Source organism: Dermacentor variabilis, chromosome 7, assembly GCF_050947875.1.
Source record: "Dermacentor variabilis isolate Ectoservices chromosome 7, ASM5094787v1, whole genome shotgun sequence".
Taxonomy (NCBI): domain Eukaryota; kingdom Metazoa; phylum Arthropoda; class Arachnida; order Ixodida; family Ixodidae; genus Dermacentor; species Dermacentor variabilis.
The window spans coordinates 66,592,847-66,617,875 of record NC_134574.1 but is presented as its reverse complement, the minus strand read 5'-3'; the positions used below and the strand labels follow the sequence as shown (position 1 = coordinate 66,617,875).

The 25,029-nt window shown below is 45.8% G+C and overlaps 1 protein-coding gene across 1 annotated transcript in view; it reads right to left on the bottom strand.

Moving 5' to 3' along the window:
- Positions 1 to 581: 581 nt before the first annotated feature.
- Positions 582 to 25,029, bottom strand: part of Xpd (general transcription and DNA repair factor IIH helicase subunit Xpd) — a 72,982-nt gene continuing 48,534 nt past the window's right edge. Inside the window, exons 15-22 of the mRNA XM_075698548.1 lie at positions 24,512 to 24,651; positions 20,174 to 20,275; positions 15,777 to 16,055; positions 9,374 to 9,446; positions 9,223 to 9,293; positions 5,075 to 5,218; positions 3,212 to 3,355; positions 582 to 753 (exon numbers count right to left, since the gene is read on the bottom strand). Of these exons, the coding sequence (XP_075554663.1) occupies positions 661 to 753; positions 3,212 to 3,355; positions 5,075 to 5,218; positions 9,223 to 9,293; positions 9,374 to 9,446; positions 15,777 to 16,055; positions 20,174 to 20,275; positions 24,512 to 24,651 (1,046 nt within the window). The 3' untranslated portion in view covers positions 582 to 660. The remainder of the gene's footprint in view (positions 754 to 3,211; positions 3,356 to 5,074; positions 5,219 to 9,222; positions 9,294 to 9,373; positions 9,447 to 15,776; positions 16,056 to 20,173; positions 20,276 to 24,511; positions 24,652 to 25,029) is intronic.

The window sequence follows — 25,029 nt, the reverse complement described above, 5'->3', positions numbered from 1 at the left end:
AAACAGATAATGGTTTGGCATGTAAAACACCAGACTCCTATAATTGTTTTACTGGAAGCATGTCTGAAAGTTGAAAAGAAAGCAACCGAATGTCAAGAGGGTTTTGCAAAGTGGAGAAGGAAAGCTTTATTTTACTGTCTCGTTGTATAGCATGTCTCTTTGTACAGCATTTAAGTAAGATGTAAAATAAAGTACACTTAACGGAGATTTCTAGAGTTGCTCAGTAATTAATCGATCAGAAAGATGTTATTGTAATTCCACTCCTGCCATAAGCCACATAGGACTGTGGTATGTAATTACAAAACAACTAAAATAAATCGTGTCAGCATCCCACCATCACCACTTACGTTTTCATCCTGGTTCTGGTTCTCATCCTCGAAAAACTGAAATGAGAAAGGGTAGAACTTGTTGCTGGGCGAGTTGGTTGGGATCTAATGAATACATTGTTGCGCCAAGAAGGAAAATAACCTCTTTATATTCCTTTTTGGCAAAACAATGTATTCATGAAAGGAGAAAGCAGCATCTGCCTCACTGCAGAATGCCTCAAGTTCATGCCATCCAAACCTTCAAGAAGCGATTAACAAATGTGCATAGACGCTTTATTAAATTATATTGATGATGGGAACGATGCCAACTGTAGTGATCCCCCCCTCACCCCCGTCAGTGAAGCTGCACCCTGCTCTCCAGTTTGCGCTTAGTTTCATCGGACTGTAGTTGCTCAGCTGTGAGTAGAGACACTCCAAGCTGGTCCTCCTGCAGCCAGAAACACGAAGTGTGAGTGCAATGGAAACTGGTCAGTGCACACAAATAGCACATACACTACACATGCACTACACAGCTGTACATTACAAATAGCACACACTGAGCACTGCACAATACTCACTGTAATGTCAGTTTTAAAAAAAGTGCAATATAGGCAGTCCATGCAAACGAGTTCATTCAATTAAATCAAAATTAGTATATTTGCGATACTACAGACGAACTACATGGAAGAATAAACATACTAAATAAATACTGGAGAATTTGAAAACAAGAGTGCCAAGCTTGTCATCCTACTAATATAGTCCGCGACAACACAAAAACACAGAGAAAAATACACATCTGTCCATTCGAGAATTTGCATAGATGTGCTGGCCAATTACATTCACTCATTTCCATGACGTCACAATTGCAGTGCAGCTCTTTCAATATAAGGGTCTCTTGGGAACTACATTTTGAGCAGGAAGATGCAGTGTGGTTCTGTGGGCAAAGCTCGTCCTGAATTCTTAGCTTCTCATAGAGCATAGTTGCACACTCAGGCTACACTTTATGCTAAGCAGCCGTTTCCTATTTAGCCACTATATTTATTTGGCTGGGGGCAAAGCACTGATAAAACATGATTGCCAGAGACGGAAATGGAGCTCATAACTTTGAGCTGCTCTGCGATGACCTTCATGATCTCATTCTCGTCATGCTGTCACCGTCACGCATTCTACTATGACCCAGTGACCCAGGTTGTCAAGTAGTTTGACCACTAGGTACGTGTTTGTGCTCGTGCTGCCGCAGCAGCCATTGCATCGTCATCATTCCTGTTTTGTCCTATGAACCTCGTCATGCCATCATCATGCCATCGCCATGACGCTATTGTTGCCATACACCGCATTCGTTATGACACTGCTGCGTGATGTGTTTCATTGCATCACTCTAACTTCGTCACACCATTATCATCACGCCGTCATCATCACATTGTCGTTTTACTATCATCATTCAGTTCAGTAAGGTCATCTAATTGTCATCATGCCGTCATCATACCACCTTCATTGTTCCATCAATGCCAATCTTTTTTCATCATTCTACTGTACCGTACTTACTCGCATAATGATCGCACTCGCGTAATGATCACACCCCTGAATTTTGTCGTCAAAATTCTATTTTTTTTATTTCCCGTGTAATTAATGATCGCACCCCGAACTTGCTGCAGCAATATGTCGTGTGCCAAGTCTAGCTAATATTGATCACGCTTACCATCTGTCGAATGCTACGTGAACGACTCTTCAAGACAAACTAAACGGTCTGCACGCACCAAGCATTCTTAAGTAGATGCCTCATTTCATTACTTTCATCACTTTCCGCACTTGCACGACTAAAAAAAAGCTGCAACCAAATTTGCCTTTATTATGTGAAGGCTTTATAATGGTTGTGGTCAACAACAACAAAAAAGGCACCTTTCACTTCTCATCTGCACTCGTGGGCACACAATAAATCGCGAGCAACGATAGTAGCCATATTTACACTGATACGTTAAAAGTGTACCCTATTCATACGCTGACGCTTGTAACACAGCTAAGATATTCACCCACCCTTAGCGGTAACGTGCCGTATTAGGATAGTAGCGAAGACAGATGCCGCAGTTTCCGCAGCATGCCGGCCACGCGTTTCTATGTCACTGGCAGCTAAGCGCGCCCATCTGTTTCTGTCCCCTCAAAGTGGACATGGCTATGTTATTGCCGCAAACTTGCTGATATTAACAATACTATTCATTACTGATACGGAAGAAACTGTTTCAATGCACGTAATGTACTCACGAGAAGAAAAAAATCAATCGCGTTCGGTGCGTTCGACTTGCTCCGCCGGCCGCCATTTTTGTTTTGGTGTCCCGCAGCAAACGCGGGACGAAAAAATTTTTTTTTTCCACAGGACATTTAACCCACGTAATGATCGCACCCCTGATTTTGCGTCAATATTTCTGACAAAAAAGTGCGATCATTATGCGAGTCAATACGGTAATTAACTGTCATCATTCAATCGTGGTTATGTCCCCATTGTCATACCATCATCATCAGAGAATCACAATTATGCATCCATTGTCAGACTTGCCACCATGCCATTGTGGTCGTTCAATTATCACTACAGATTTGTCAACAAATTCTCGTCATGCAGTCACTGTCACGCCAATGTAGAGAACATAGATATAATGAAGTATCGGATATACAAGAAAGAAAGTAGGAAATACACATAAAATTTGGAAATTTTTTCAGGCCAATATCGGCATACATGCTAGTATGAATATCAGGTATAACAAAGGAGGCATTTCTGTGTTGGTTGCAACTGCGTTATAACAATGTTTGACTGTAGTACTATGCAGATGACTACCACAAGAGGACACTCATCTATACGTATGGGCACACATCTACCGAACGCGGCGAGAGCGGAGAGGGCAAGGGGTACTGACCCTTGTGAAAGGCTGTGCCATCTGTCGCAGGAAGCGCTTGACGACCTGCAATGCCTCCTCCGTGCTCAGGTTGCAGAGAGAGTCCTGCAGGTGCTCCTGTATCCAGCGAGGCAGCTTGCTACGCTTGTCCCACCGTGAGAAACGCTGCGTCATTGTTCGCATAGCCAAGGTGTCAATTCATACAGCACAGATTTCGCTCAACATTAGCAGCATTCTCAGACACAATCACCGCTTCAAAATGTTGTAATGGTGTGTAAGGAATCGCACAGAGAAAAAAAGCACAAGCCATTGAGGAATTGAAGGCCTTTTTTCATAGGTATGAGTTGGCATGCCTTAGGTGCATCTAGCAAGCATTCTTAATTTAGGGCAGTTTTCCCGCTGACTGCGCCCAGCAATGTTGTGGTTTACAGAGACTATTCTATTCTTCCTTCCAGCAGATATCAGTGTACAATATGATATTTTTATGTTTTCCATATTAGCTGCAGGAATAAGATAAAGAATTGATGTAACGTCCGATCTTTCCACTGTGAACAGTGCCAATAAACAAACAAGATACATAGTTTGTCTTTCTTGGATGCATCATTGCGGACCTACACCCGCATTCCCCGGCATCTACAATCAAGTATGTTTATATCAAACTAAAAAAAGTGTCTGACAGTTACCCCAAATAAAGTATGACTGCTCAAGACACATTTGATACAATACCAGGGCAGCTACAGCAGAAAAATATGTTTGCCTTAGCCATGACAGCGCCATTTTAACCCGTTGAGGGTAGATTTTTTCCGCCATATGCGACTGCCCAGGGTTGATTTTTTTTTTATTGCAGATTTAAATTCTTCTTGGGGACTTATTTTGAAAAAAAATTTACCGCAATTTTTCTAGGGTGACCGTAAAGTGAGAAAATGCATATTGCGTTTGTATATATGTACTCTTCATTCATGAATAACAACAATAAAAAAGGAAATAAACTTATGAGAATTAAAAATTTTATGTATTTTTATCCACATAGTTCAAGGCCTTGAAAATGCGCACACGAGAATATTTCGCAAGACTCCTGCTCTTACACCAATATCTAATATGTACGTCCATAGCGTAATCGAACTGTGTAGGTGCAAGCACTCAAGAAAACTGTGTGGTTGTGTGCCCGTCAAAAAAGCACAATGTGTGACAAACTTTCGCTAATCGTCACCTGATCGCCAACCAGAGGCAATTAGTTTTCGCGAGTGTAAAAAAAAAGCAACGGAAACGCATGCACGGTGGCATCCTTTCTATGCGCACTCCCATGAGCACTAAACGAGCAAGAAAGAGGTGGTAGCCTTTTTGAGCTATTAGGAAACCCACATGAGTTCCTCGAAAGAAAAGCCTCTCAGTTGAAGAAAAATTTTCCTTTGTAGCAAAAAAGTTTTCTTTGTAGCAAATGCTACGATTGGGTGGATGTCTTATTTTCCTTTAATTACTTCTCTCCAACGTGCGGGTTTCCACAGAACTATTACGTCAAATTCTTGCCTTTGCTTCAAGTTGTTGACAAATTCGACTTCGCCCTGCTGTCTGGTTAGCTCAGATGGTAGAGCGGCTGCCCCAGAAAGGTGGTAGTCCCGGGTTGGTGTCCAGGACCAGGACGAATTTTCCTTCAACTGAGAGGCTTTTCTTTCGAGGAACCCGTGTGGGTTTCCTTTGTGGCAAATGCTACGATTGGGTGGGTGTCTTAGTTCCTTTAACTAATTACTTTTTCCAAGACTGTGAAAGTGCATCACAAGATGAATATGTTTCACTGCTACCACACCTCTGCTGCAGTTGTTTGTTTACACCTTGTTCAACTACTCATTAAGTGCAGATAATAGTTGTACAGCAGCGTTTGCCGACCTTGTCCGCAAAGATCATGATGCCGTAGTCAGTCTTCCCGCGAAGCGCTCGGCCCACACATTGTGCAGCGTGCCGCATGGCATCGAAGGTGAGGAAGTCGTTCTCCCGGATCTGGAATTGGTCCCGCAGAAACTCCAGCCGGGCCTAGCAAAGAGAAAGTGGTGAGGCATCATCATTCTCTTCTCCGTCAAGACCACAGTATTGTCAGTTGCCACCGCTATAGATGGCTCAACTCTAAACGTTCTCCAATCACACCGACAACCTTGGCTCATCCTCCATGCATTCGACTTTTCTAAATTTATCACTCCGTCTGATCACATGCCACTCGTAAATATTGCAGCACATTGCTTTTATTTTACTGTGTTTCGTTATCATTGCTGACACCACATCCAAACATCTAGTGTTCCAAAGTGTGAGTTCTTCAATTACCTTAGCATGTTGGTGCAATACATGCGTACTCGAAGTTGTGATGTCATCGCCACATCTGAGAGCACCTTCAGCTCGAGCCTTCCAGCCATACGTAGGAATCACGAGTACATCGATTCACACTTGCCCCACGCCCATTTTGCATGTGTGAGATAGCGCATTAGTGAGTGATGAAGGGTGTGAAAAGACGCAGGTGTGAATGGGAGTGAGTGTCGGTGAAACTGACTGGACACAAGTATAAACAGGTGTGAGTGCCGCTTAACGTAAGCACAAACTGCATGGTGCTCACTAAGTGCTGCCTGCTGCAGATAATGGCAAGATATTTAAATTATCACCTATTAAAAGTGGGCAGTACGCTTCCAATGGCAGTATGCCACATGCGCTGTGAAACAAACAGGTCAAGAAGCTCATCACAATATGGTTGGTGACAATAGTTGTGAATGCGATGTGCAGTGACAACCCGTGCAGAGATTTGCTTGTACCAGAAGAGAAAAGTGAGTGCGGGCCAGTGTTTTCACACAAGACGGGCAGTCGAGTACCACAAGGAAAATACCGTGGCAGGCGTCTACTGCTCTCGATCGCACGTGCCTCATACCTTTTTTTTGTTGACATTGTATATGGATGACGGAAAACGTGTCATATGATCGCAGCTGGGTGTTGTACTGAACGTTATTGCTGAAAGATTCTGTCTTCCAGGAGCATATCGTCCAGTAAAAAAGAAGCGCGACTGTACTTGGCCATTTTTTGTGCTCTCTATAGCGAATGCAATCACCAGAAAATCATATTAAACAGGATTGTATCAACGAGGTTCTACTGTTTACGTGAAACCCTTCCCCCTATTAAATAATTGTAAGGGCAGTCGACTCGCGTTACAATGGACCCTGATAATCTGACATAAAACGTCAGTTTTCTCCGAAGTCCGTAATATCCAAAACGCCTCACTTCCAAAACTTTGGTCGCAGTGTCTAACAACGTTTTTGCAAAGAGTGAGTGACGAACATGCAAAGTAAAAAACAAACAAGAAAGTCGCAGTTTCAATTGAAGGGTGAAGCATGGATCGCAATAGCAAATTGGTAGACAGCTATGCAAAGTAAGGATAGTAGTTTTGTCTCGCTTGTTGACCATGGAAAGTCGCTGTCAAGACGATGGAGTGAGGAAGCGCAGCAGCAGCAGCCAGTGAATTGACCTTCGTGCTGTCTCTTGCTTCAACGTGAACTCAACGTTGAAAGCACAGCACATACGACGCTACAGATCACTTTCAACATACGGTGGCTGTGCAGCCGTGCCATAAGGAGCAGCCGCCAGAGTAGAACTCCCCTCTCCCTTGACTCCCCCGGTGCCTCGTGTGCAAGAGAAGGCGGCGCGTTTCTGGCCCACCTTCCTCTCTCATGCATGCAATACTGAGCCGCAATCGTCAGCTGACCTACGCAAGTCAGTTGTTAGCCCATGTCGACAAGGCAGAAACACGTTTAATACGCCTGATTTTGAAAACAAGTGCGGCTAACTTCGTCTGCGGTAGCCAATATTCCGTTGTAGCGTGGTCTGTCAAAAGCGAACTTTGTTGCATTCTTCCGTTGCAGTGGGAAGAGAATCACTTAAATTCCAATTCGTCAACAGCTACTGTGCTTGTCACGATCATCACCACTGCATTGGTCCTTTCTTGGGGAGCAAAAGTTCAACCAATGAAGTGTTTTTTATTCAGTTAACGGCTTCGCTGTTGCCTAGTTCCTACAACACATGATAATTACTATTCCCCCCTCCCCCCTTGCTATCCAATCACCACAGCGATAAAAGAATAACACAAATTTATACATCACTGTTCACACATCGTGGCCAAGTCTACAAATTCACTTAACTCAGAATTGGTTGTATTTGCTCCATGACTCAGGACCCTCTATGAGCTATTGTTATGCTTTCTGTCTATCATTTCTTTTCCACAGCTTAGCACATATACAGTGCAGTCCACTTATAACGATACCAAGAACGAAAAATCCAATGGTTATAAGCCATCATCGCTAGATCTGTACTGCAGTAAAAAAAACTGCCGAACATTTCTTTGTAGCTTCAAAACCAAATTTGCCACTTGCGATAAAAAATCTACATTTTAGAAAGTAGGCTGTAAAAATAAGATGTTTATTTATACCTCTAAGCAGCGTGTCAAGCGCTACGCACCCTGAAAGTCAGAAATCTGCACTAACTTTCGCGGAAGTTTCAGGCTGACAATGGCAGTGTGCATTGTGTCCAGCTGCTGCACAAACACCGGCGGCTGTAATTTAGCGTGCATGAAATCAATGAGTGGCTCAAATGACGACAGTGCTGTTTGGGTGAAAATCGGAGTCCGTGTCAAAGACTGGCCATTGACGATTTCGATGTCACTGCCACTGCTGTCGTTGCGTCTGCCCCACACTGCCAACATCTGTCGCAACAATGATCACCCCGTTGGAGATCTCTTAGCACTGCCTCGTTCTGCGATCTGCACTCAGAAAGTTCTCCATCAAAGCAGCACCTATTACATCATCAGTAGCAATGTACTCCCAGAGTTTGGTAATGTCAGTGGCTTCCACCCTGTTGGATTCACCCATGGGTGTTTCAACCTGGCGTACGAAGCCCGTCTCAAAGCTCGTACGTTGAGTCTTGCAAAATTGGCAGCTTCATCTCAAGTGACACAGCTCTACGCTTTGAATCACACACCGAACATTCTTAAGCAGATACCCCATTTCATTCCTTTCATCACTTTCCGCACCTCCATGAAAAAAAAAAGCTACAACCAAACTTGCTTTGGCTATTTTATTTGTAGGCTTTATAATGGTTGTGGTCAACAAGAACAAAACAGGCACTTTTCGGTTCTTCTCATCTGCACTAGTGGGCACACAACAAATCGCGAGCGGTAATGATAGTAGCCACGTTTACAGTGATACGTTAGATGTGTACCCTATTCATACGCCAACACTTGTAACACAGCTAAGATATTCGCCCACCCATAGAGGAAGCAGTAGTGAAGACAAATGCTGCAGTTCTCGCAGCATGCCTGCCATGGGTTTCTATGTCACTTGCAGCTAAGCGCGCCCATCTCTGTTTCTGTCCCCTCAAACTGGACATGGCTGCATTATTGCCGCAAACTTGCCGGCAGTAACGATATTATTCATTACTGATACGGAAGAAATTGTTTCAATGCGCGTAATGTACTCACGAGAAGAAAAAGAAAATGCATTTGGCACGTTTGGCCTGCTCTGCCAGCCACCATTTTTGTTTTGGTGTCCCGCACTGTTACAATGGTAGCCGCCTATTTATTGACCTGTTGTCATCCCGCAGCAAATGCGGGATGAAAAAAAAATGTTTTCTTTTCGCGAGAAATTTAACTCGCGTAATGATCACACCTCTTAATTTGCGTCAATTATTTTGACAAAAAAGTGCAATCATTATGTGAGTAAATATGGTAAGATACTTTTGTTGTGTGAAGTAAATAAATACTACATGTTTTTTACACTTGCATAGCACTCTCTCGTAGTTCCGTTTTTGACAGGTAAGTGGGCAATCTTGCGCTATTTCGGTTAAGCGGTACTACCATTTAGTACATACATTTTCTGAAGTACGGTTTAACGAGGCTTCACTGTATCCATAAGATGATCTTCAGCCAACGGTGAGATTCACTAATTGCAAGATTTAACTGTGTCTTACATCTAGCTGTGGTGCCACTTAAGAAGGATTCCATATACACGTACCCGAAGGATCCTGCTCTGCGTGTAGACAAATGGGATGCCAAACATGAGCACAGCCCTGCCAAGGTGGTGGTCTGTAAAAGAGAGCAAGCTCTGAGACACTCCGCACTGAGGTCAACAAGGCGTGGAAAACCAACCAGTCAAGAGTGCTTACCAAAGTCAACACCTTCGGACACCTTGCCTCGAGCTACAGAAAGGAGCACGGCCCCTCTTCCATTCTCGCAGGCCTGCACCAAGGCAAAAGATTTCAGGTTCACTGGTGTAAACACTGCTCACTTGCAACATTTTCCAGCTAGTCTTGAAGCCACTCTTGAAGCTACAAAGCTTCAAGAGTGGAGCTCCTGCACATGCGTTAGCTTGCCAAGTGCAGTGGAAACCCGATTATATGACTTTCTCAGGACCGCGAAAAAGCATAGTAAACTTGGGCTTGGAAACAAAAGTTACCAAAAAAGTAAATGCGATAAGAATTAATGCTGCAGTAAAGGTAGCAATCATGCTTTATTCAAACAAATCTTTACAGCACTCCACTGCTCACTGCCGCGATTCCCGCCAGCCGGCGCGAGCTTTAAAAGAAGTCGGTAAGTTTCTTTTGAACCTTGTTTGATCCGTGAACCAAGAGCTTTCACTCGAGTTGGGGAACGTCCAAAACGAGGTCCTCTGTGGCGTTGCATGAACAGATGAAGTTCCGGATGCCGTCTATGTGCCCTAGCACCTTGGCGAATGTGGTAGGCACAGGCACGGCATCTGTAGCCTCGTCATTGTCCTCGTCCGATGTCGTAGCGGTGTCGGCACTAGGCAAAGTCTCCTCGATGGCGTCATCCAGCGACACCTCGCCGCAGATCACAATGTTGTCGTCGGCCTCCACGTACTCGGCGAAGGTCGTGGTGAGGTTTAAACCTTCGAAATCGTTTTCGGCGAAGCCTGCATCGGCCTCGAGCGGCATCAAGGTTGTTGCATCCCCAGCAGAGGAGGCAGTCTCTCGCTTAAAGCCACGGTGCTTGAACGAGTTAGCGATTGTGCTTCGCGACACTGCGTTCCGCGAACTGGCAATAAAATGCATGGCGTCGAGCACAGTGATCTTTTTTTCCGACTCGCTGCGCTCCATAGCCACTAGCCGATGCTGCACTAACTGCTTCCGGTACTCTTGCTTGACACACTTAATGATGCTGGTATCCAGTGGCTGCAGCTGGCTTGTGCAGTTGGGCAGAAAAGAACAACTTTCATGTTCCTCAGGCTGGACATATCGGGTGGGTGGCACGGTGCGTTGTTCACGAAAAGCAATATTTTCCTCGCCTTAGCACCCATTTTGTTATCCAGCTGCTGCGAAAAATTGCTGAAGAGAGAAGACGTCACCCACGCCTTTTTGTTGAAGTTGTAGCTGCACGGCAGCGTCTTCAAGTTCTTAAAGCACCGTGGCTTTGCAAACTTTCCAACAACGAGCACAGGCAGCCTCTCGGAACCGTCCTCGTTAGCACAGAATAGTGCTGTCACACGCTCTTAACTACGCTTGCAACCATGACAGCTGTCACCCTTAAATGCAAGGGTTTGCTCGGGCTGCATATGGTAAAAAATACCGCTCTCATCGGCGTTGAAAACGTTGCTTGGCTTGTATGCAGCGATCATCTCCGGCAGCAACTCCATCCAATCGTCCACCGTCGAAACATGCCCGGAAATGCTTTCTCCGCAGGAGCGACTGTACACAATCCTGTTTCATTTTTTAAAGCAATCCAGCCACCCGTTCGATGCCTGAAAGTTGTCGATGCCCAGATGCAATGCCACAAGGTCTGCCTTTTCTTTTAGAATGGCACCGTCAATGTTGATCGCAGAGCCCCGTGCTTGATGCAGCCACTTGACGAGAACTTTTTCTAACTTCTCATGCTGTCCTTCTTTTGCCACTTTCCGCTTGAGCCCGAACTTGTTGGCATTCTGCAATATCACTGCTTTGTTTGCCAGCATCGTCTTAAGCGAAGATTTGGGTATCTTAAGGTCCCGGGCAATGCTGGCTTTTGTGGCCCCATGCCGCTTTTCCACTACCTCGATAACATTCAGCTTATCGCCGAGCGACAGAACTGTCCTCTTTCGGGACATCGTGCGTCGCATTGCTCCACACAACTCAAAACCTCCGCTGAATGTTGGTCGCTAGGATTACGACAAAGAACATGTGGAATAAACCTAGGCCTCTCTGCACTACCTTGTCAGCGATCTGCTGCTGGGAAACTGGAAGGAGAGAAATGCTTCCCCAACGCGACGAGAGGCGATTCCGCAGAGATGAGAGGGAGAAAGTGATTGCGGAGAAGAAAAGGCGCTATTTCAGCACAGCAAGTGTCATGGGCGGCTGCTGGTGGGGGAGAGAGAAACGAACGATGAGACGAGGCAGGGAAGAAAGCTGCGCCGAAGCAAACCAGTCGAGCGGTGTCAAACGCTCTGCATGCGGAGAGACGGAGCGAGGAAAGAAACCCGCGGCACTTTTCTTTCGTCCGCCGTTCCATCCCGCACTTCGCGAGGGTCGTCGTATAACGTGGGTCAGGCGTAAAATTGCGTCAGATAAGCGGGGTTTTTAATGCATTGCTTCTATGGGGACTTCATCGGGACTGCGTTAATCCGTCATAAAACCCTGGTCGTCGCAAAACCGGGGGACGTATAAGGGGTTCCACTGTACCTAGTTTGCTCGCAGCACTGTCAGCCAACTTTTATTGCGATAGCAATTACACAGACACTCCAGCAACATTTCTGCCGCCGCCTTGACATTCTGTATAAAGTCCAAGGACTATAAAATCGCCACTACGTGCCATATGCTGTATGTGCAAGTGAAAGCATGCGAGGGTGCAGCTCATTCTCATGCGTGCATGGGAGAAAAGCGAGGGAGAAGCGCACTGTCGCAGTCTTCCATTGCCGTTGCGCACTAGGTACTAGGAGCAGGGTTCTACTTCGGCAGCTGCTGAGTAAGGCGCGGTCGCGTCGGCCCTACCTTAGAAGGCGATCCGCGATGGGACAGAGTACGCGATGAGCTTTGTGTGTGCTATTTTCGCTGCTTAGTTCCCGTTGAAGCAAGAAGCGGCATGAAGGTACATTCGCTCGCTGCTGCCGCGCTTCCTCTCTCCAGCAGTTTTGACAGCGAGTTTTCACGGTCATTGAGTGAGATGTACTCATGTTTGCTTGTGTGAGCGTGACAACATTCTTGTTAATTTAGTTAGTATGCCCATGTCTACATGTTTATATGGCCGATAAGGTTACTCTTCTTGCTTTGTACAGCTGTCTAATAATTTGCTATCCCAGTTGATACTTTGCCTTTCAGCTGAAACTGTGACTTTTTCTCATTGTTTTGCACCTCAGCTAGGGATCGCTATGCTGCTCGACCCTCTAACCATATTCTAGAACACTCTAAATAGAGCCGCCCCAGCATGCCCGGGCCGTTCCAACAGGAGTGATGACAGCTGGGAGTGGCCACATGCTCCTCACTGGCCACTTGCCGTAAGCACCGAAAAGTCCAGCGTTACAAGCGAGAAAATTATGAGAAACAGTGTCAGAGGCACCGTCGCGTAGTGTGCGGAATGTGAATGGCTGCACCCTTTCGCAGACAACGAGTCTGCTCGCTGTTGGCAGCCTCTGACGGAGCACACATGCCGAAGCCCTTCTGGTGCAGCGTGGTGCAATTTTGGTCAGCTTTCCGTGTTTGGCGAAGTTTCGCGCAGGAATTTGCGTTTGTATTACCGCAATTGGCGCAGCAGTCCCACCCTGCACATGCGGCAGGTTACCTCTAAAATAGAGCACCAGGGCTGCGAATGCGCTCAGATGTGCCAACAGCTATGCGCAGCCATGGCCGTGCTAGAAAAGGAGATGCGTGCCAACCTGCACCTCACTCCCTTGCCCGTCCAACTCTCAAAAGCACTTGATTGCGTTACCGCAAGCTCGCTCCCCCTCCTTTCCCCTTGCTAGCGCGGGAAGACTGCCTTCATTAAGCTACTATCCTTCTTGGCTCACCTTCGCATGCTTTCACTCTCATCCAAAGCATGCAAAGCATCTCATTACACTTGGACTTTATGCGAAACATGATGCTCTTCCACTTTGGCGGCCGCTCCTGGTTGCACGGCACATAATTTGAGAGGTACGTTCGCAAGCAGCTGCTTGTAATTTAACCATTTGATCATCTGTATCCACAGCAGTCTCTATTTACCGTCTCAGTATACTTTCATAGCAGCAATGAAATTTCCATATGGTATTGAAATTGTAAAATTCTTTATAGCATTGAAATTATTTATAAACACACTTCGGTATTCTGAGGTCCTAAATACATGGTGTTCTAAGGACAAGAAGTTATAAAAAGCTTAATACTTTGTTATATTGAGAATTGATTACATTGAAGCTTGTTATAGAGTCACCGACCGATTTTCCGGACTCCAAAAATTCGGACATGCTCGATTATTCAGTCTGCTTCGCGGCACCGCCATTCTTCCCATAGACCATAATGTATAACAACTGCCGAAAGCTCGGACATCTTACAACCTCTCATCTAATTTTTTGGACACTCCTTGAGCCAACTTGATTGAAAGCACCATGCACTGACTCTGGTTCAACTTGCTGGACGCCATTTTTGTTTTGAACGAAGGCTCCTTGCTGCCCCACGGAGTGGCGCTACTGCAAATCCCCGCTCATCATCATCGTTTCTGCCCAGTTCGATAGAGTCATGGAGGATAGAGTGGCTCTACAGCAGTTCCAGTTTCAGCTTAGTAAGCCATGTCAAGACAATCCAGCAGCTGATTTGTTTCTTCGCGCACGACGCTGCGAGTAGGTCACGTTTTTCATTTGTGCGACTGGTGTCGGCATGGTGGTGTTTGCTTTGTGTGCTGTGTCAAGGCCTCCTTTACTAGATGCCTGCCGTATTGTCCGGTAGCTCGGTTCCGGGCCCTCTCCCTTTTCTCTCCTCCGCGAAAAGGCAACGAGCGCCTCTCATGGCAAATGCCTGAAACTTGCAATCATGTGCTGCGGCCTCTGAGATTAACATGGCATCTGTCACTGTCTCGGAGGCCTGCAATAACGCTCACTAACAGACGCCCGCGCATATAACGCGCCGGCGGATGCGTTCAGCCGCCGCTGCCACATCCGCCGGATGTTGAAAAGGCAACGAGCGCCGCCTCACGGAATTTATGCTGAACTAACTTCAACTCATGGAAACGCCGCTACAATGGGAAAGCGAGCAACGCGGCGGGCATCTAGTAAAGGAGGCATTGGCTGTGTCGAGGTTCCGGTGATCCAACGCGGCATACGGAAACATCGCGTCAAGTGTCTAATGGCGCCGACAGTGTCCGCGCAGATTGCACTGGGGAATGCCGGCAAGCGGGTGCGAGCAGGCCTAACATTTGTCGCCTTCCAATGTGCTCCTTACTGACGCGAAAATGTTCTGCTGAGACCTGCGCAATGGTTGCATTGAGATTCCGGACACCATCTCATTTGACAGTTACACAGGTGCTGACACTGCTTTACTGACATGTGCAGAACTTGACGACAGCGAGATCATTCGTCAGGTTTCTGCTGCACCGCCGGACGATGACTCTTGAGTCGGAAGATGAGGCACCATGTGCTACGCTGCCGTCGCATGTGTAGCGTGTACAAGCAGTGACTGTGCTTTCATGACCCTCTCTGAGATTCAGGCTTATCTGATTGGGCGTAAACGGAACAGCGTGCAACGGCGCTTTCACGATTTCTTCAAGCCTACTGCCGAGCCCGAATAAGTGCGTGGAAATAAAGGATTTCATTTTTTTTTCTCAATCTGCTTTATCGGACACCTGTTTATTCGGACATTTCCGCAGTCCCCATGAGGTCCGAATATAAGGTTGGCGACTGTATTGAGGTTTAACTGCATATGCATCGGCTCATGGACAATGAGTTTAAATTATGTACTCCTCAAGTACCTGCAACTTTCCATTACGATGCATTTGCACGAACATACTGTGATAATAACAGGCATAACATTAAGAGATAGGGCAGTGGCAGTATGAATTACAGTACAATTGTGGATACCTGATATTCTAGTTAAGAAAGACATAAAAATGGGCACATCATCTAATGCATGCAGTAGAGCAGGTAGTCGGTTGTCTATGAAGAGCAACAGAATGAGTGCCAAGAGAATAAAGATGCAGTTGAGAGAAACAAAAACAGATTAGGTCTTGCAGTGGACACAGAAGGCTGATGAAGACGTGAGGACGATAAATGTGACACCACAGTTAATGCGAGAAAGGAACATCTGCGACTGAGAAAACGGAAAGAAATGCAAGCAGGACCCTTGTAAAACTGTGAGATGAGGCATGACAGCAATGGTGAGAATAGAGGGGCTTTGAGGCACAGATAGAAAGCAAAGAGGATCAGTGCTACAAGTTGCACCGGCAGCTGTTTCCTGCCAGAAAAAAAGGAAAGGAAGCATCACATCATACTTGTGCAAATATAGTAATTGCTCCCGCTTGGCATTCTATGCGAGCTTAACTTAAATAAATTCGAGTGACTGAACAGCCGATGGTCATCACGCACATACCACCACAAACAAGCACATACACATTAAGTACCTTGACATAGTTTGCCAGTGCAAGCGCTGTCTCAGCTGAATCGGGCGTCTCGAGGAAAAGCAGCTTGCGGCGCTGCAGCTGGTCGAGCACCCCCTGCTCGTACCAGGCAGCCACCACCGACTCGAGGTACACGTACGAGGTGAAGAAGCACACCATGCCATCCGGCACGCACGACGCCAGCTCCACCAGCAGGGCCCCATAGTTGCGCACCACCGACACCTCATCACGCGTCTCGAAGCGCGAGCTCAGGGCCACCTGGTCGCTGCCCTTGCTCACAATCTGCGTAGTCATTGAATGGCATTTGTGAGAAACGGATTGCGCCATCATCCATGCCCTGTGGGAAAGGCACTGAGCTTATCAACAGTAGGAAAGACATTGCTGGGAGATTTTCTTGAGCAGAAGAGCTCAGGATGTTCACAGGTGCTCTCACAAAAAAGTGGCAGCTTCGTCCAAAGTGTCAATGACAGCAAGGTTTAGTGCTGCACTTGACTCTATTGTTTAGGGCCTCTACTGTGGGATTCAGCCACACGATGTTTGCTCCACAGCCCAGAAATCTTGTATGGGGTCCAACTGAATGCCATTTTAAATTTGTATGTTTTTCTTTTTAATGCAATTAGCATTCTTAGATTACTACACATACTTTTTGAAGGCTGTCCGAGAACGTTTTCCCGCGAACTTGGGTCACTGCGCATGTGCCACAAGGTATGTGCTACAAGGTATGTGCCCCTCTTTAATAATCGTCTTTTATGTTGAGTTCGGTCACTAGCTATGAATAACTGGGTATGTGCCGCTCTCCAATGAACATCTTTGACGTAAACACGGGACACTGGTATATGTGTTACAGGGTATGTGCTACAAGGTTTGTGCCACTCTTCAATAACCGCCTTTTATGCCGACTTCGGTCACTAGCTCTGAATAACTGGGTATATGCTACAAGCTTTGTGCCACTCTTCAATACCCGCCTTTTATGCCGACTTTGGTCACTAGCTATGAATAACTGGGTATGTGTCGCTCTTCAACGAACATCTTTGGCACAAACTCGGATCACTGGTATATGTGCTACAAAGTATGTGCTCCAAGGTTTGTGCCATTGTTCAATAACCGCCTTTTGCACCGACTTCGGTCACTAGCTGTGAATAACTGGGTATGTGCCACTCTACAACGAGAGAGACAGAGAGAAAACTTTATTTGGTCCATTAAGGGTTTAGCGTTCGGTCTTCGTCTTCATCACGGCAGACGCTTGACCTTCTTAGCAGGGTTGGGCCCCTAGTCCAGGGCTACACTGAGCCGCGCTGCTTCGCTTGCGTGCTGCACCATTGCCTTTGGGCGGCAAGCTCGCAGCTGGTGAGCCGGCTCTCCCACTACTCCGCACTCTGGGTTTTGTGTTGGTGGAATGTGTAGTTATGTTTACACTCCCAGATTATATGGTAAAGTGTGGGAGTTGCCCCGCACCACGGGCATGTGTTCCTACATTATGCAATGAACATCTTTGGCACAAACTTGGGTCACTGGTATACATGCTACAAGGTATGCGCCACTGTTCAAGAACCACCTTTTGCACCGACTTCGGTCACTAGCTGTGAATAACTGGGTATGTGCCACTCTTCAACGAACATCTCTGGCGCAAACTCAGGTCACTGGTATACGTGCTACAAGGTATGTGCTACAAGGTTTGTGCCAATGTTCAATAACCGCTTTTTGCACCGACTTCGGTCACTAGCTGTAAATAACTGGGTATGTGACACTCTTCAACGAACATCTTTGGTGCAAACTTGGGTCACGGTATATGTGCTACAAGGTATGTGCTACAAGGTTTGTGCCACTGTTCAATAACCGCCTTTTGCACCAACTTCGGTCACTAGCTGTGAATAACTGGGTATGTGCCACTCTTCAACGAACATCATTGGCGCAAACTCAGGTCACTGGTATATGTGCTACAAGCTATGTGCTGCAAGGTTTGTGCCACTGTTCATAACCACCTTTTGCACCGACTTTGGTCACTAGCTGTAAATAACTGGGTATGTGCCACTCTTCAATGAACATCTTTGGCACAAACTCAGGTCACTGGTACATGTGCTACAAGGTTTGTGCCACTGTTCATAACTGCCTTTTGCACCGTCTTCAGTCACTAGCTGTGAATAACTGGGTATGTGCCACTCTTCAACGAAAATCTTTGGCGCAAACTCGAGTCACTGGTATATGTGCTACAAGGTATGTGCTACAAGGTTTGTGCCACAGTTCAATAACCGCCTTTTGCACCGACTTCGGTCACTAGCTGTGAATAACTGGGTATGTGCCACTCTTCAACGAACACCTTTGGCGCAAACTTGGGTCACTGGTATGTGTGCTACAAGGTTTGTGCCACTGTTCAATAACCGCCTTTTGCGCCCACTTCAGTCACTAGCTATGAATAACTGGGTATATGCTACAAGGTTTGTGCCACTCTTCAAGAACCGCCTTTTATGCCGAGTTCAGTCACTAGCTCTGAATAACTGGATATATGCTACAAGCTTTGTGCCACTCTTCAATAACCGCTTTTTACGCCGACTTCGGTCACTAGCTATGAATAACTGGGTATGTGTCGCTCTTCAATGAACATCTTTGGCACAAACTCAGGTCACTGGTATATGTGCTACAAGGTATGTGCTACAAGGTTTGTGCCACTGTTCAATAACTGCCTTTTGCACCGACTTCAGCCACTAGCTGTGAATAACTGGGTATGTGCCACTCTTCAACGAACATCTTTGGTGCAAGCTCGGGTCACTGGTATATGTGCTACAAGGTTTGTGCCACAGTTCGATAACTGCCTTTTGCACCGACTTAGGTCACTAGTTGTGAATAACTGGGTATGTGCCACTCTTCAACGAACATCTTTGGTACAAACTCGGGTCACTGGTATATGTGCTACAAGGTTTGTACCATTGTTCAATAACCGCCTTTTGCACCGACTTCAGTCACTAGCTGTGAATAACTGGGTATGTGCCACTCTTGAACGAACATCTTTGGTGCAAACTCTGGTCACTGGCATATGTGCTACAGGGTATGTGCTGCTCTTCAATGCATGCCTTTCATGCTGACTTGGGTCACTAGCTATGAGTAATTAGGTTTGTGGAGCTCTTCAATAAATCTCTTAGATGCAACCTTGGTTCACTGGGTGTGAGCCATAAGGTATGTGCCCCTCTTCAATGACAAAAGAAAATCATTTAAATTTCTCTGGTGCTGGATGGAGTCGAATCTTCATCATGTATATTCAGACAATCTTGCCTGAATATATATTCACACATGCTTCATGCGGGGATTTCCCTGTGGTAGCACTAGTTGGCTCAGCATGTTTGGCAACAAGTGCATGAGAGCAGCCGAGATGCACAAGCGTCATACATGACGCGTTTTGGCGGTTGCAATATAGGGTGTCAATGCACTGGTTCAATGATAATCACAGTAACATCAACATTCATCGTGAGATTAATTCTGCTGGATCCTTTTTTGTTTGTTCTTCTCAGTCAATGAATATTGAATGTTCTTGCTCTTACTGGTTTCATTTTAACGTGCAATTTCACCCTTCAACAGTCCTTACTCTATAGCAGTCCTAAATGGTTATTTATGTTTAGAATTTTCACTAATCAACCCATTTCTTGGCCAATCCTCGTTAGTGGGCATTAGCCACGACTTGGGCAGACAACAATGGAGTCGAAGCATAGAAGGCTCCAGGGTACTGCAGAACTGTAATCCTTACACCAGTCACAAGCACAGCAAAAATGGCAGCTATCTGAACCAGCGCCTTCTCTAACTAGATGCCTGGAACTAGATGCTTGCTTTCCGATAGAAACCATTAGGCCCCTTGCTGCGAGGAGGCATACACAGATAGCGCTTGCCACCACTCTGTCCGCAATCACATGATCCCTCTCTCCCCCCCCCCCCCCCCCCCCGGGTGCAGCAGTAGCCATGGCCTTCAAGATTGCGAGCACTGACCGGCCATGCATCTGGGTGGCTGTTTACAAGTGGCCAGCAGCACCCTGGCCACAGGTACCCTACCGACACAAAAGGACAAAAAGGAGAGAAGGAACAGCTGTGCATTTGCAGCTTACATTCCAGGCAATAGTTAGAGGAGGCATTGATTCAAACAAAAAACCAAGTTTTGAATACGATTGACTTGTCTATGGACTGGATTGAGACATAAATGCACAGGTTGCCAACGTAATGCTGAACACTGTACGATTTAGAATATTTATCTTAAAATGGTAAATTTTGCCATTATTGAAACCTAATGCGAGGGTTGAGTTGAAGCAATGAAAATCATGAAACAAAGCTCCGGTTACAATCAAGTAAACACGGTACAGCCAGTAACAGGCCGGAAATTAATGTTTTCTATTTTGCACAGGAAATGACTGTATGCTCACCAGAGGGCATATGCTGGGTCGTGCCAAGGTTATGCTGAGAGAAGCAGAGACGACGGGCCGAAAGTCAAGAATCTTTGGGTACATCTCTACTGGGGACAGCGTCTGCAAGACAATGAAATCTTAAGCTGCTGCCATACGTTTCAAGTGATATACGCTAGTAGATACTGCAGCGATCTGTCAGTAATTCCCATGACTAACATCCCTGATCAGATGTGCAATTAGCGCCACTCTGAGCAAGTGTCGTTTCAAGGCTGGAACCTTGGAAAAAACAATGTTGAAAGCATTGGTAGCGTTATTGCCAACAAGGACACTGCAATGACAATGGCACAAAGTTTTTTTTTTTTTACTGTCACGAGCAAAGACTACACTTCAGTTACAGGCATTCTCTCGGTGTTACTTAGCTCCACACATAGCTCCATGGCTCTGTCTGCCACCGCGCCACACAAACTGCACCCTCCCTGTCTAAGTCCCCACCACCTCGTGCTCCGTGCAGCAACCCCACTACTAGGGAAGTCCGCTGGTACTGCCACTCCCTCCTCGCTTTACACAGTAGCTCACACAATTCACAGTGGTGAAGCGTCCAATAATCAGCACTGCAAAAGTACACAGAAAAATATTTCGCACAAATATTGTATGTGACACTGCATCATTTCGCTTCTGGCATTCGTTGTAGAATTTATGGCCTCCGAGGTAGATGGTCCCCATCTGGGCCCCTGTAAACGAGTCACAGAGGATCAAAGGAGAAAAGCCTTTGGGAGAGCAGCTCGTCAAAGGATGCGTGTTTACCATGCATGCCAAGTGTGCTTACTTTCAATACATTATTTTTTCAACAGCAACCACCCACTACCCCCTCCACCACTTTACAGTCACTTTGTCCTTGGCCATCGCCCCTTAAAGGGATTGACGGCCAATTTTCATGGTACCTATTTTTTTTAATGCAATGGAAACCTTACCGGTCACAGTGTGTAGTCATGAATTCATAATGCAGAAAACATTGTCGAACATTTCTTTTATCAGAATTTTTTGATCTGCAGCAAGGATGTAGTTGTTTACTGGAACCATGCTGAAAATGGTGATAGGTGAGTGCAATAGCAATCATGCACCGGCATTAGTGGGAGGCAGACGACAAGTGTGGTCGTAATTATGAGAAAGTATTATTTTGTTTATCAAGTCAATGTTCCTGTAAGTCATGTTTTCCGAAGTGTTAAAGTATTTCAACAACAATAGCTACATGTTTTCGTGGTTTCCTGCCCAACTGAATTAGTACTTGACCAATCAAAATGAAACCAATCGGATTGAAAACGAAATGACACTTTTATACATGATATGCAGTGCAGCGTGTTGCTGTAGCCATGTGTACGGTTTTGATTTCCGAAGCATAGATTAAAGCGCAAGTGTCTAATAATATAGAAACTACAATTTTAAGCAATACCTATGTCGTACTTAGTCACAACCGACTTACGTACAGTAATCTCAGACTAAATCCTAAGTAACATGATCTTACTGCCAGGCCTCGTCACTGATGGTTTTTCAGACTTTCTTTGCCAACTTAAAATTAGAATTCCCACTTAAATCGTGAACAGCGTGCTGGATTCCACCACTATAAATCATGGTCATGCCATTTCAATCCACGTCTCACTACACATTCTGGCCAGTTATAAGTCCCTTTAAAGGATGTCTTTAAAGGAAGTCTTCTTCCTTTCCACCTCACCTAATTTAACCACTGGTTCACACTGCACAGTTGTTCACAAAGGTACAGTGGCAATATAGAAATATAAGTGCACGTGACTTGCATTACGCAGCACTGATTTGCAAAAGTAAGCAAATAGTGAAAGCGAGGGGCTGTTATGTTTGCAGCATGGGAAGGTTGGCAGTTATGTACAACAGTGTCCCAGCAAATCGTTAATCTGAATCACTATCTTTTCATATCATGTTTATGTGCTGGCCACCCATCAAAACAAAAAATAATTACATTCGAAGCCATTCATAATGATCCCCGACATAACGGTCTAGCGGTTACAATGACCGCATTTCAGTGCATTTACGATTTTCCAATCCGGCCTATTGAAACTGCTTCCAGATATAATGAACGGTTTTCCAATCACTGTACTCTTACAAAGAACACTATGAATCCACTCACAATAAAAAGAGGGTCACAGGAAGTACCAAGACATGAAAACAGGACCAAACTGGGTGCATAGCAGCGTGCACCGCACTCCAGTCCAATCATGACAATGATACGGCCTTCGAGATGATTGAGAGAACGACCATCATGTGTGGACTTCGGAAGCCACGAAGGTCACTCGCTTTCAAGTCACGCCTCCAGGAAGGAGGCGTATAGCATAAACAGCGAGGTGCAGGGCATGCACAGGCATAATTGTAATGCTCGATCGCAATGCGCACTCGTATTTTGTGACCAAAAAAAAAAAAAGAAACAAAAACTCCCTTGACTGTAATGCACACCTGTTTGCCACAACCTAAAAGATGATAAGTCCTTCACAGTACTGTGCAGCTCATTCTTTTGTACAGAAATACAACCTTCTCTCGTTTGGAAAAACAAGATTTACTCCAAATGCACTAAAGTTGCGATAAATAAAAGTCACAGTTTTGCCCAAAAGGCAAAGCATCGATTTCGATAGCAAATTAGTAAACAACTATACAAAAAGTGAGTTTAGTAGTTCTATCGGCCACATAAACTTTTAGGCATTCGCTTACCAGCTAAATTAACGAGCATGGTGTCACGCATGCACAAGCAAACATGAACACACCTCACTGAATGACTGCAGAAACATTTTATCAAAACGCTGGAGCGACGAATTGTGGCAGCAGGAGCGAGCCCATTGACCTTTGTGCGGCCTCCCGCTTCAACGCGAACTAAGCGACAATAACACAGCACGGTGCGCCTGGATGCGTAGACTTGTCTCCATCGCAGATCGCTCTCAAGATAGGGGCCGTGCAGCCGCTGCAGTAGAACGCCTCTCCTATTTGTGCCAGTCCCGCACGCAAGCTTTGGGAACTCCGAAGGCCCGTGATGCGACCCGATTTCCGAACTCAACGTGTCTTCGCAGTTGGCGCTTCCATGCTGATAGAGCAAATGCAGAAAACGGGAAGACAGATGGTGGACTAACCTAAGCACACGTGCTCCAGCACATGGAGGAAACTACAGCAGCTGGGCTCGAAGCACTACGAGGTGGCCATTTTGAAATGGCGATGGCAATATGGTAATGCACATTTATGGTTGTACCCGTTTCTAATGCGCACGCAATTCTTTCACCCGTTTTATCGAAAGAAAAGTGCAAGTTAGATTCGAGTAAATAAGGCATGTCCTTCCACCGTGGCAACAATGGCCACTCAAGTGTTTCTGTTGTTACTGTCGATATTCCCGCAGCCTGAGTCGGCGAGAACATTGCATCACGCACTACCGCCACACAATGTTGCAAACGATCGGCGGTTACTACGCTGTTATCAGGCGATTGTGGTTTGGCGGCACATCGTCTACGCATTACCGTTTGCCGATAACAGTTTGCGATGATGAATGACGTTTTACCCTCCAAGCATCAAAATTTTTTGACAACTTTACAGCTCTTGTCTAGCTGACATGCAGTCGTAATGCGGAGACTATGGTGTGGTCAGATGTAGAATGGCGGCATGCCACAGTAGTTTCCAAAGTTTACGCTTCGGGCCAACTAGAACGCTTCGCTCTCTTGTGCAGAATAAAGTGATGTCCCACTGAAAGTAAAATGTATCGCAAGGTCTCAAATAAAAAATAATGGCAGCACTTGGTTTTGAAATTACAGGTGATCGAAACCGGGCGCCATTTTGGAAGAGCTATACGATGTCGCATTTCACTCTTTAGATGGATGTTTTTTAAGGAAATTTCCGGCTAGATGTGGGAACGCACCAGGTACAAAAATAACACTGGAAATCCGGTTTTTGGACCAATGTGCTGCTGAATTACAACTGCTGACGCCAGCTTCCGTGTGATTAATTTTTGAGGGTATATAACAAAACTACTGATATAACGACCACTTTTCATGGATTTATCGAGTTTCTTATAGACAGGTTTAACCGTATTAGAAAGCTGCAACTGTCTTCAAATGAGAGGAGTAAGAATGGCCTGGCACTCTTGTTATCGTCAGCTGCAGTGCTGCAAATTGCAATTTCGCCGCTCTAACGCAGGTCGCTCATACTAATTTTGTTGCACGTAAACATGTGACTGTCGTCATTTATACATATACAGGTTAATTGACTCACTCTGTTCTGGGTTCACAGCTGGACATACGACTGCATACAGCCACATAATGCGCAACTTTCCAGCAGCACCTTGCCGAAACTCACCCCTGATGTGATGATGACAGATTGAAAACGGTTGAAGACGGGCTTGATGGACAACGAGGCGTCCATGCAGGACAGGTTTATCACAGGGTTTGGCACACCGGGACTCCGCTCGTCGTACGGCTCGACAATCACCGTAAAGCCTGCAACACCAAAGCGATGGCTCAGCCACTATTGCACTGGCTCCAGGGGTAGACACCTACACTGGCAATTGTCTTTGTCAGAGCACCGTCACACTAATATGTTACAGAACTACCAAGTCTCTGGCTGAAGAGACTGGAAGATCCATAGATGTTGGACCACAAGTGTGCTGCAGAACTGCAGCACAGCCAACTTCGGTGAAATTTTGCACTTTGTAAAAAATGTTTCAGATGAACAGTGTCAAAGTGAAATTTTTTGGCACTGAAGTGATTTTTGCTGAGGTCTCCCGCAAATTTTCATTCCTATTCAAATTATGTCATCAGCTGACATGACGATACCTGACCTGCCTAGGCCGACATGCATCAAGGCGAACAGGTAGC